This window comes from Eurypyga helias, unplaced genomic scaffold, assembly GCF_000690775.1.
Source record: "Eurypyga helias isolate BGI_N326 unplaced genomic scaffold, ASM69077v1 scaffold3499, whole genome shotgun sequence".
NCBI lineage: Eukaryota > Metazoa > Chordata > Aves > Eurypygiformes > Eurypygidae > Eurypyga > Eurypyga helias.
The window spans coordinates 85300-98596 of record NW_010271232.1 but is presented as its reverse complement, the minus strand read 5'-3'; the positions used below and the strand labels follow the sequence as shown (position 1 = coordinate 98596).

The window sequence follows — 13297 nt, the reverse complement described above, 5'->3', positions numbered from 1 at the left end:
TTAAGCAGAGTGTGACAATCTGAAAGGATTTTTCTACTGGTTTAACAGATTTTTTTTTTTTTTTTTAAACAGATTAAAGCTTAGACCAGAATCAAACCCAAGTATTCTTGTAAACATCTACTGAAATATAGCTTAAAAATATTTCACTTTATTTCCAGTCAGGAAATGAGAATAAAGCGATTTACCAAGATTGTTGTCCGTTAGCACTTCTTTGACCCTTTTCGTAATGCCATACGTATCCAGCTCAGGGGACATAGCAACCAGTTCTTGAATGCTGAGTGCCGAGTGGCCCGACAGCGGCAAGGGTGTCGTAGATTGGGATTCAGAAGCAGGTGGCTCGCTAGATTCTTGGGATTTACCATCCTTACTTGTCTCTATAGCGGGACAGGGTTGCTGTACCAATTCAGTCAGGCTTTTCACTGACTCACTGGAACTCATAGGAGATTCAGGAGCAGGACTGCAACTGGCAGAAGTCTTTGGAGTGCTTTCTGTAATTAAAAAAAGAAAAAAAGTCCCCACTTTAGCATAATTGTAATGTTTTGATTGCAGGATATTTAACTTTCCTTCTCATTTATATTCTACATACTTAAAGAAATGCCTAAGTATGCAAAATGCTACTTGTTATGACTTGGTTACTAAAAAGCCTCTTTTAAAAAACAGAATTATTTTCTAATTTTATCTTGAGTCATCTCTGCTTTCTTATAATGACAAGATGTACAAATACAAATACAAATCAGGAAAAAATGAAGTGCGATAGTCCGTAAGGTTGCAAGAAATCTCCTTGCTCAGGAAATCTCAGTTTTGCTTTCCACAACATTTCCATATAAAGATGCTCTTAAATCTACCATTTTAGACTGGTTTAAGACTCCTTCTTTGACTTGTAAGAAACTCACTTAGCTACTATTTTGTAGTGCCAATGAGGGATTTTCTATAACTGATACAACTTTCTATCTCGAGTGTTACTGACTTCATACTGTTTCTTATCACTCGCATCACATTTTTGCACTTTTCTTTGCCAGAAATAACAAGATTAAAATACAATTTGTATTAATTAACGTGTTTAGAATCCAACATAAAGATAGCTGGTGAATCAGGAGACATCCAAATCTGTTATTGTGACACTTTGTTTAAAAGCAGGCATTCTGAATCTGTTAGTTTGCCAACAACAATAGGTTCTGTACAAAATGTTGTTTTCCCCTAATAAATTCACGTTTATCTCTAACGGAATGTACCAACTGAGCTCAGACAGAAAATCCAGATATCTAAGGGTACAGTCTAAACATTTTTTAAAGCAACAACATGTACACAATGTGGTTTGGAAGCACAATGCTCTTCAGGAGACAAAGCGCACACTCAATTTCTCCATTCAGAGTTGTGCCCCATTTTTGTGGGACTGCTTCCTCCGCCTCCTCGCTGTCCCACATCTCGTTACTCGACACGGCTAATCGCACCTCTCTCCGAGTCACCCACCAGTGGATTCGTCTCGCCATCTCTGGAGGAAGCTTACAGCGCTCTCGGCTGTACAAGGGTGAGGCCAGCCTACACCAAAACCCCAGTCCCTCGAACCGAACGACCTTTTCCTCAGCACGGCAACGCCACGACGAGAGCGCTTCGCTCCGCAGGGTCAGCTCCTGTCCCTGCCATGCCGATGGCTGACAGCGTTCCGAGTCCGTCTGTCACCCAGAAGACTGTCCAACCGTTCTGGAACACGCAGCTCGGGTAGCACGGAAACATACCCTAAATACTACGGGAAGAGGCTGCAGCAGTAAAAGCAGGGTTCGAAGGATGCAGGGTGCACAACTTCCCGGTAACAAGCTTTTGGAGAGGCTCCCTGACACACTCCCAGAAAGTTGCTCTCAAACCTAGCAACTGGACTGTTCCCTTAGTGTTCTAAGATGCAGAAGAGGCAGAGACAAAGGAAAGCAAGGTGGATATAAATCTTTAAGGCAAGAGGGGTCCTACAAATCTTATTTCTTCTCTCTGTTCACCCTAGGTCATCTTACAACTGAATATAAACCCCAGCAAATGTTATTTTTGTATCAGGAGCAGCAAAGGAATTGTACTGTAAATTTGCCCTGGTTCACCCATGCGAGGGACCAATTTGGCAGATCATCCATCTTGTTCACTGTACACTGTCAGGGATGGCATGAATTCCCTACATGATAAACAGATTTCTTCTCAGGTCTGTGTCCTTTAACCCACAGCAAGGTCAAAATTACGGCTGCCTAGCTAATAAACTGCACGGCACTCGTTCAAGTTCCCTCTAATTTTGTCCCTTGTGCCAGCTTATACAAATCTTACTGAATAACTAGAGCAGCTGCAAATTTCCTATACAATTCCTCATCCGTGCACTGCAGACCACATGCGCACACGGAGCGCAGGAAAAATCCAAAATGAGAAAGAAAACCACCCAGGACTAAACAAAAGCATTTGCTGATGCTTCTCCCTCCCTCTCCTTTCCCTGCCCAGCCTAATTATGTAAACAACAAAGGTAATCTAGATTATCATCTATCACTGAAATGCTCTACGTTGCTCACATATTAGCTTATTTATTTTTTATATCACATATCAAGACCTTACTCGAATTTCATTTTTAAGACCAATCTGCTGCGTATTTACTCAAAAAGGTAGGATCATCTGAATCTAATTCTGGAAGGCAGTACAGATGACAAACTGCCTTTTTTTCTCCCCCAATGAAAGGCAAGTGTACCGTGATTTCAGACAAGGCATTATGCACATACACTACAAATAACTCAAAATATGTTCCCCCTTCATTTTTAGCGTTTTTCCTGTATGGAAAACCATTTTCAAGATCACATAAATATTGGAGGGAAAGATGTATTATTTGGAAAAGTCAATTCAATAATCAAATAACGCAAACATTTCCTGTTAATCTACTTAAAAAATTAAATAGACATTTAGAGTACAAGTGACTGCTGACAGAACAAAGGGGGAAATTGAATGTATTCACTATTACAGATTTAACTGTCAATCCACAGCCATTTCGCGTGTTTTATGAAATAATTTGTCTGTATTCATTTCTCTCAAGTTCCTCCCAGGACAAAGAAATAAATTCAGGACATCTGAAAAATACATATTAAGATTTCAAAAGCAGCAATTGAACATTTCCAATGAAAACAATACATTGAAAGCTTATTTCTTTAAAATGTGTTCTGCTTTTTTAACCCCAGACTTCACTGAAGAACAGCACTAACATAAGAACGATCCAATTTCTTAGGAGTGCCTAAGTGATGTTCACCGCATGTTTACATCTGTTTTTAGGAGGAAGAGATAATTTTGTCAATATGGGTGTAAAATAGCCACCATTTAAGATGAAGTTACTTCAATAAATTACAGATAAGCTTTGCTATACCAAAGTGGTGTTGCATTTTGCTTTCCACAGCCTGCATCCTGGTTAAAACCTGAAGCAAAAGCCCAAAAGCTTCAAAAATAAGGTGCTAGAAGGAGAGATGAAGAGCAGCACCAGGGATGAAGTCAGTGCAGAGCCTGGGAGTTATTTAAGTCTCATGCAGCCAGAGAAGCGAGCACATGCCCTGTGCTTTTTAGAGGATGGGAAAAAGATCTCCAGTGGGATCTCCCCACTTTAGCTCGGTGGAATGATGGTGTCCATCAGGTCCTGAGCATGTGGTGAAGGCTTAACATGTTTAACATGACAATTTAAAGTGATGAGGAAACTGTTGTCAAACATCATTAAAGGCTCAAGTAGACCATGAATGCATATAAATAAAACGAGTGATCCAAATCTCTTAAAGCTGCAGGTATAACTGAGTCGTGAAGGCAAAGGCTCCACCATGCAATTTTATATTACTCATTCAGAAGGCACATGTTTGGGTACAGGGAAGTTAGGCACTTCCAGCCCATTTTTAAAAGCACACTCAAATATGCAGTATAGAAAATAATAATCAAATGCAAATCAAGTACTAGAAAGTGATGTCTGCATAAAGGGGCCAGCAATCTGAAATATTTGGCAAGTGCAATTGGCCTCTGTTCGTAGCTAAAACATGACAACTGGAGCACCAACACTGGCTATTGCACGGCAGATGACAAGAGCAGAGAGCTGTGACCGTACAGCCAAGGTGAGCATTCAAGTCTTTGAAGGCGAATATATCTTCATAAAGAGAAATGCATCTGAGGCAGCGGGCGAACGCCAAAGAGCTGTACTTGGGAACACACCTCTCCTGGCAGAAGACATGGTCGTTATTCTTAAGTTAGAAAATGCTTCAGTTTTGCTTTTCCCTACTACAATACTAGAGAGGGATGCATAATCTAAAATGAAGATACAAAAATGTATGAAAACAAAGTCAACACTACACAAATACTTCCTGTTTTCTTTTTAAATGTTATTTTCCCAATATAAAATTGCTGCCTGAACGACCACCTGTTGTGGTTTAACCCCAGCCAGCAACCAAGCACCACACAGTCACCCGCTCACCTCCCTCCTCCCCAGCGGGATTGGGAGGAGAATCGGAGGAAAAGACAAGGAAACTCGAGAGTTAAGAACAATTTAATAATTGAAAGTAAATGAAATAAAAGAATGGTATCAATAATACTATTAATACTAATAATACTAACATTATTACTAATTACATGTAATCAAATAGCAGAAAAGAAAACAAATGATACAACCGCTCACCACCCGCCAACCAGCCGGTCCCCAGGAGCCAGAGCTGGAGCTGGAGAGAGCCTGAGACCCAAAAGCCCAAGAGACAGAGCCTCTCCCCTGCTGCAACCCCCAGCTTATGTACTGAGCATGAGGCTTTAGGGTGTGAAATACCCCTCTGGTCAGTGTGGGTCAGCTGTCTGGGCTGTGTCCACACCCCTGACAGAGAACACAGGTACAGTATCCTAAACTGACAGAAGTCCTTGAGTTGACATAAACATTCCTTAGCAACAACTAAAAACATGAGTGTGTTATCAATATTCTTCTCTGCACAGTCAAAACATCGCTCATACTGGCTGCTGTGAGGAAAACTAACTCTATCCCAATAAAAACCAGCACGGCATCTTACTGCAACAAACCCCCAGACTGTGGTCACAGCTTGTCTGTTCCCCTCTCCATCCCTTAGCAGTTATCTGCTAAGAAACTAACGAAACTCCAAAGAATTTAGCATATAGCACTAGGATCTGTCTAAGCATTTTATAAACCAGGTTGAGGACTGTAACAAATTGACCTTGTCTTAATGATACGAACACAGCAAGTCTCCTGTGGTCCTGCATTCCTTAGCCCAATGGATGAAGCCAAGTCGTACTTTGGTCCCATCCACCCTCTACACCTTCCCCAAAGCTTCTGTCCTAAGAGTATTTTGGGAAATGTGAGAAAGTCTGAAAACAGAGTTCCAGTCTCAATTCATTGGTTAGGGTGGTCTTCCTCAACTTAGCATCACATTTTCTTACTTTTCTCCAACTCCAAAATTTCCCACTCCCAGGCTGGGATCCAGTCCCCAGTACTGGCTCCTGGGTCCTCTGCTTGAACACTGGTTGTAGAACACTTTGGAGTACGATTACGGCACCGGTAGCCTGCGAATTACCTGAAAACACTTCCCCCCACACAGCATCAGCCTGACCCATCCCTCGACGAGGTCTGACCATGGTCTATAGGGTGTAACGAGCCCCAGGCTGCGCCGGGCTCCCCTCCCGCCAACCAGGGCACTCGTGAGGATCCCCCGCTCAGCTCCACGACCTTGGCAGAGACACATATTCTGCAAAACTGCAGGTCACTGGTCAAGAAGGACTGTTTTTGTGATGTACAGGATCATTCCGACCACAGGAAGTAATCTACTATCAGATCCACTGCCCACTTCAGCTGGACCCTCCTTCCAACGCTCAGGACACCTCCACGCCTGCTACAGCCCCCTCCAGAAAATCCCCGATGTCTACATGGCCTGACAGCAGCCCGGGACGCATCCCCCTCAGCAGAGGCATCCAGATGACGGAGCAGCGCTGAGACAGGGATAGGGTTTCACCAGTCCCAGAGGCATCACGCTGCTGTCCGTCGGCGCGGGCAGGTTCCGCCAGTGGAATTTCTTCTGCGCAATTTTGAGAGCTGCAGGTTTGTCACTTCTGCTCAGACCCTGCCTCAACTCCTACAGCCACGGCAGCAAACTTTACACTACAATTTTTACATCCACTTGGAAATCAGAATTTCAGAGCAAAGATCGGAATTCGCAAGCATGAAACCCAGGCTCAACGTGCCGAGCCTCTCCTCCCGGCATCCTCACCTGCCTAGGAAGAGCACTCCGCACGTGCAGCTCAGGAACCGCTGGGAGAATGAACCGCCCAACCTTTGTTGCCAACACAAGCTTAGCTAATAAGCTGCGAAAGGACTCATGGGGAACGAGGCACAGACCACGGCAAAACTGGGGAAGACCATGCAAAATAGAAGGTATTCAGGGGCCTCTAAAAGGATTACGGAAAATATTATATTCTAAAGACAGCAGGCAGACAACAGCTGCCTTAAGTTTCAGAGCGAAGTGGATTGAAAAAGCAGATCCACTATAATTTTCAGAGACAAATCTCTGTAGTTTATCTGATCCACTATTTAAATTTCAATACACAATCCTCTATCTGCAGTAATAATAACCTAAATTCCATTTAGTGTTCATTTGAGCAGTCAGGATAAAGTCATTTCTGATTATCTCCCCACTGTGTAAAAAACAGCTTGAAGGTAGGAAGTCAGCAAGCATTTTCACCAAAAAGTAATTATTGTAAGTGACATTTTTACTGCTGGCATGCCATAAGGCGAACTGCGCATTTGGAAGGACAAGTTGCTAAAACAAAATGACAGGGTACTCTGTGACATTCCAACAAGAACCCAAACATGATTTAACTGGCGCTTGGTTTGATGCACCACTTTTTGCGATGTCCAAAGCTCGGGCTTCAGGTTTATGCCAAACTAGTCAAATTCCAAGTCCCTTGTCGAGGAAGAGCGAGCGCTGCCGTGTCCTACGCGCAGCGGAGCGGGCGTCCCGCAGCCGGCTCGCTGCCTGTACGGCACATTAGTAGGGAAGATGAAAGCAGACAAACGTGGAGAGATTTCTCGGCAACCTCTTAAAAGAGCATTTGCTACTTCAGGGCCTGCGTTCACCTCCTCGTGCAGATGAGTTAATGGACAACAACAGACCTGGCAGGTTGCCTGAGATCAAAGTGTCTCATACTGGGACTGGATGAGTTTCTGTTTTCCCCCCGACGATTCGGCTGCCCGTTCTATCCAATCCATAGACTAAAAAACTGGTGCATGTTGTCCTGAGAACCAGGACCCGATCACGCAGCTGGTCAACAGCAACATCCCCAGGACAACTGGGCTGTTCTGTTTCCCAGGGTCTGAAAATCGCAGGGAGATTTTTCCCTCTGACCTTCTATGTGATTTTACCCTCGGAAAAGCCTGTCTGCAGATCTTCCAAAGCACCACTTCTCTCCTCACTACAGTGGTGCAGCGCGAGTCTGAACTGCGTAACGAATCCGATGGGCATTTCACAGAATCAGGTTTGGGTTGGAAGGGGCCTTAGAGATCATCCAGTCCCCCCCCCTGCCATGGGCAGGGACATCTTCCACTAGCCCAGGTTGCTCCAAGCCTCATCCAGCCTGGCCTTGGACACTTCCAGGGATGGGGCATCCACAGCTTCTCTGGGCAACCTGTCCCAGTGCCTCCCCACCCTCTCCGGGAAGAATTCCTTCCTGATGTCCAATCTCAATCTCCCCCCTTTCAATTTAAATCCATCACCCCTTCTCCTGTCACTACGGCCCCTCCGTGGAGCAGCACTGCAATACATCCCCCTTCTGACCAGTTAAAAGAACAGAGGTGTGAAAGCTGAACACTTTCTCTCAGGTGGTTTTGGTGGATTTCCTCTAAGTGAGTGAACCTTGCCTATTGACAATTTGCAAATTAATTATGAAAAAAAATGATCCTCCCTACAGTTGTAAACTCCCACAGTTTTATGTAGGGAGTACACAAACCTCCCTACAGCGTGCATATATAACGATGCGAAGTATGTACGTACGTGCAGCCGTAGTTGCAAGCACTTGTTATAGTTACAATTACAGATTTCCACTATGACCGTGGAGAGTTTGTTTGTTTGTTCGACAAATGTTATAACTTTGGGGAAAATGTTATTTTGGGTCTTGGCTCAGAGGGAAATTTTATGTGGATGAGGGGCGGGATCAAAAGAAAACCCCTTCAGGAAAGGGTGCAGATGCAGTGAAAGGGGAGGAAATCAGCTTTGGTTAACTCTGAAATCACTGGGACAACACTACAAACAAAGGTCCCCATTCTGCATACATGTTAAGTGACAGGAGCACATAAAACTACCTGAATGACCAGGGTAAATGTTAGAAGTACTTGAAAAAACCTGCTTCTGAGTTGTTAAAGGTTTACAAGGTATTGCTGCAATTTTATGTTGCATCGTCAGTAATTAAATTAATTTTGCACTTGTATTAAAAAAAAGTCTTTTCAGCCATTCCAGAAACCAGAAGGAGCTCGAGAAACCAGCTGAAGTTCAGAAAAGAGGGAGATGGGAGCTGGTGATAGACTCGTGAAGAGAGATTTACAGCCGGGCACTGAAAAGTACTTGGAGAAGATGGGCAGGCAATTCTCCTTTCAACGCATGTGCAACCACAAATGCCTCAGAGAGTCTTGGAAATCCCACTGTTGTGCCCAAACCTATGTTAAGGCCGCGTCTACTCATAGCTGAGAACTGCCATCACTCAGTTTAGGGTACTCCTGTCCGGGCTCCATCCTCTACCTCCATTTCTGCCTGACACTGAACCCCAATTTGTGCTGTTGATGTGGTTGGGGGAACCAAACCTGTGAGCAGATTTGAAAAACAGCCACCCACCACCACCCACCTGCGAGACAGCACGGGTGTAAGGGATTAAGAAGAGGAATCTGCACCTCTTCTGACCTCATTTGCAGTGCAAGCCCATTAGCAAGAGGCTGGTTTGGCTATGCCAGCCCCAGTGTAAGGAGGGAAATCCTAATGCCGCCTTGGGAGTTAAGTGCTGCTCATGAGCAACGATGAGGAACACCCTGTGCCCAGGGCCACCCAGCCAACTCTGTAAGCGGGCAGAGGCATGTCTAGCTGCCGTGTGATCTACGCCTGCCCGCTCTGGGTAGCGTCCAGCGAGGAACCAGCGCATGGGACCACCCTGCTCAGCTCACAAGCTTTGACCGGGTCAGATTCTCCTCCCTGGCCTCTGCCACGTGGAGTGTGCTAGTGCCATCGCTTGGGTCTCACCGCCCTGACCGCTGCGAGAAGCAGCCCTGAACGCCCTGGCTGACCAACGCCTGCAGCCCTTCACACACACTTCTGGAGCCCACACCTTCCATCAGCCCCAAGAGGAGTGTTCTGCCCATGGATGCAAAACGCCTCGACAGCCAAAAAGTTTTGTTGTGCACAACACGTGCAGCATAGCGCGCCTGGGCGCGGGGAGGCAAACCCAGGTACCTGTGCAGGGGGAATGGCCAAGCAACATCGCAGAGAGCCAGACAACTGTAAGGCTGCCTAAACCCAAATCAAACCTCTGCTGAGTTAGGAGGTCTCTGGTTCCTGGCTGTCGGCTGCAGCGCGGGCTGGGAGTACGGACCCCTACGAAGGGCAGGCTGAACGTGCAGAATGTCCAGAATCTTGTGCAGAAAGCTACAAGTGGAGTTAATCAATAAAAAGTTGCACTGAGATGTGTCAGACTTTGGAACAGACCCACCAACCCCTGACACAACCGCACAGCCTGACAGAACTCCCAAGGAATTAGCGTTAAGGGACACTTTGGAAATGGCCTATTGGGAAGTGTAAGATTTCTACACAGCCAAGATTTGAAGTGCTACTTTACAACAAATGATGGAAAAACAAACAAACAAACTGAACTGGAGAATTCTTTTAGCTGGATGTAGAGACACACTCAGAAACACCAGAGCAATGCCCAGGCCAGGCCAACAGCCCCAGATCCCTTCCCAGTCTCACTGGCCAAAAGCGGATGCCTATGGAAGAGGTAGACAACGCAGCAAGCACGGAGGGAGATCCCTTCGAACGCTCACCTGCTCACACATAGCTTCTTGAGCCAAAAGAAGGGTCTCTGCACTGAAGAAGAGTGCTGAGCGATAGTTGTTTTGGTTTTACGCATCACCTTTAGACAATTAAAAACCCCTTTGTAACTTTCCATTAGATGATTAATGGCAAAATGAAGGCTGGTCTAAAAGACATTGCTCTACCCTGCCAATCTTTATGTAATATTTAGATTTTTCTGTTTCCGTAACTTAGTCAGAAGTCAGTATTTAGAAATAACCGCAGGAAAATATTTTCAATAACCTTATTATTAAAACACCTTGTGTGCAGGAGCTTCATTAAGGATTTTCTGAATATTAAAACAAATATGTCATGGAAGCAATCAATCAAGATGCCACAACCACACACAGTTATATTTTTAGTATCATCCAAAATAAATGGGTACACAATACCTTTTGGAAAACAGAGCTTTTAGAGGTTCTGCTGCAGTTTATGGTGTCTTTGTGGACTTGCTGACCTTGTGATTAGAGACTAACTTTAACGTGTTACCAAGTTTATGACTGTTTGTTGTCCTCCTCTGTCTAAGCCCGAGTGTGAAGGTGTTTCTCTATCCTCCTAGATTTTAACCTCGTCTGCTCCAGACAAGAGCGTGAAGCAGAATGCATATGTGCACTGTGCACTGCATTTAAACGTATCTCCCCGACTAAACAATGTGGACATCCATTTGCTATGGGCAAGATACGTACAGGATGGATCCGAGGCTAATGACCGCCTGCCTTCCCCCGTAGAGAAAGTCCCATCCGCAGCACAGTGGGTTGTTCCTCATCTCAGAAGAAAGCAGCCGGCGCAGAGTGACCCTGAGCATCCCTGCACTAAACGCACTCCTCTTCAGGAGGAGTCCTGGCTAAAGTACTGAAACAAAACGACATTTACATTGTACGCAACAATATTATAAAAGCTATTAAGGTACATTATTTTACACATCCTCATAATCTCTCCATACTGCTTTACTTAATTTGTGATAAAATTGTTGAGAAAGGGTACTTAATGTAGGACAGTCAGTAAAAGTAATTTATCATCTTCCCGCTTCGGTGCTCACGTTATCAGCGAACTCATTTTCTGCATTCATCATGCAATCAGCCTATTATTTGCATATTAATCAGGCAGTGGACCATGAAAGAGCCGCATCCCAGCCAAATGCTGCACTATCTCAGGAGGAACACTCAGTAATTATCATACATCAGTGTTATGATGTGGTAATTGATTATAACATCTTTCTGTTGCCCCTGGGGAGTCCCACTGCTAACCCAGCTTCAGGCATTCTGTGCAGATTTTTCTCTGAAAATTAGAGAACCCATTGCTGTCCTTTTATTAGATTTTTTTTTTTTTTACCTTTACAATAGACAGCATTTCCCAGGAACTTTTGCCTTTCTTTAAAAAATGAAACCTTTGCTAGGGGGAAAAACCCACCTGCGTCCGATCAGAACAAGTAAACCCAAACCAAACGAAACCCCCAAACCTAAAAAGTTGGGCTTGTTCTTGTTCATCCTCTCCCTTTCAAGGTCTGGTGGATTTTAGGTGCTGGCACTGCTCACATAATACCCTTCCCCATCACACACAACAAAATGTTGCAACTTCAATAGACAGTAATTGCAAAGTTCGCATAAAGGCAGTCAAGCTGCTTTATTTAGGTGCCAAATGAGAGGCTAATTTTGGTCCTCTCGTAAAGGACAAATGAAACATCTGCCAGTTCAAACCTGCCCTATTTTTAGGACCCAACTTCCAGAGGGGTAGAAGAGAGAAACAAACCACAACGGTAGTTACACTGCACATCTCACACCTCCTTCACGTGTGCACGACCGGGCAGGGGGCTGGAGGTGGCAGCTCCCACCTCCGCACCCATCCCCACCTCCCCTCGGCAGGCAGGAGGGAAGGGGGTGTCTCAGGACCATGACAGAGAAGGACCAGGAGAGCTGGTGAGAATACCTCGCAAGGACAACGTTACTCCCCAAAGCAGCTTATTGTCCCAGGACAGTCTCATCGGAGAGACCCTGAGCGCCCACAGCAACACGGGGACATTCTGTCAAGCTCAGGTTTTGATAATAAATAGTATCAAACAATTATTCTGGGGAAGAATCGTGCTTTTCAACCCGAGAATAGGGCACTACAGATACAGCCACAGAAACAAGTATCTGTAAGTTGTTATCAGCAATATCTTTGACAAGCATAAATATGGGACCACATACTATCAGGTCTATTTTACATTTCCTGTTCTTGCTATATTTTCTCCTTTCAATTGGTTATTTTTCTATTTTCATTTTTATTTAAATCTGATCTCAAATCCACTTTGCTTTGTTTTCAACACAAGTTGTGTTTCTCATCAGATATAAAATAACCACTGGATTCTTCCATGTGCTGTTTCTCTGGATGGCTGCTGGCAAATTTAAAAACCTCCAATACCCATCAAATCAGGTGAGACAAATCCATCAGTTTTTCTCGCACCCTAATGCAAAGGACAAGCGAGAAGGTAACTTAGAAGGTATTAATTGTCTCTTAATTTTCTGGTTTTTCTTCTTGAGAATGATTTGCTATCAAGTAATATATAACTAATCGGAACAGGATTTCGTTGTAGTGTCAAAAAGGCTGTTTATTTCCCTGTTTCAGTGCTCCTTGGTGAAGAAGACAGCTGCCTTTAGCTCCATACCCGTTGTAAGACGGGAACAGCAACCTGCGTGGTCGGTGCTAGCACACCGCTCGTCCAGTATTTTGGGAGGAAAATAGCCCATTATCTGTTCTTTGACTTGAAAGCAAGGTAATTTTCATCCAGCGGAGGAACGTTTTGTAATTTGCTGAGCAGTGGTAGGGCTGTTGCCTGGGGATGACTAAGGGCAGGATGGCTATCTCCATCTCACTGGTGGTAGCCACGTGGCCACAGGGGCTGGATCTGCAGCCCCCTCCTTTTCCCACAAGCAACCAGAAGATCAACGTGAGCTTCTGCCAGCTGCCAGAGCCTCCTATTACCAACAGAAAAATATCTGCTCCCTTTGGAGAAGAGCCTTTCCGACCTCTTCTGCAGCTGCCAGCCCACAGGGGACAGATCCCGGCCATCACCCTGGCTCCTGACCGCCCCTGGAGCTGCCTGGCCTTCCCGTGCCACAGCATGACTGCGATGGCCTCACTCGCCTCTCAGTGCTGCTCCACTTATTTTTTTTGTTGTTTTTTTAACGTATCATCTCGTTTTCCACCCAGTTCCTCTGTGGTTAGCAGCTAGCAGGAGAAGC

General features: G+C 44.9%; 1 protein-coding gene across 1 annotated transcript in view; it reads right to left on the bottom strand.

Moving 5' to 3' along the window:
• Positions 1–13297, bottom strand: part of CUX1 (cut-like homeobox 1) — a 110292-nt gene that overhangs the window by 16027 nt on the left and 80968 nt on the right. The window contains exon 16 of the mRNA XM_010158718.1: positions 186–488. Within this exon, the coding sequence (XP_010157020.1) occupies positions 186–488 (303 nt within the window). The remainder of the gene's footprint in view (positions 1–185; positions 489–13297) is intronic.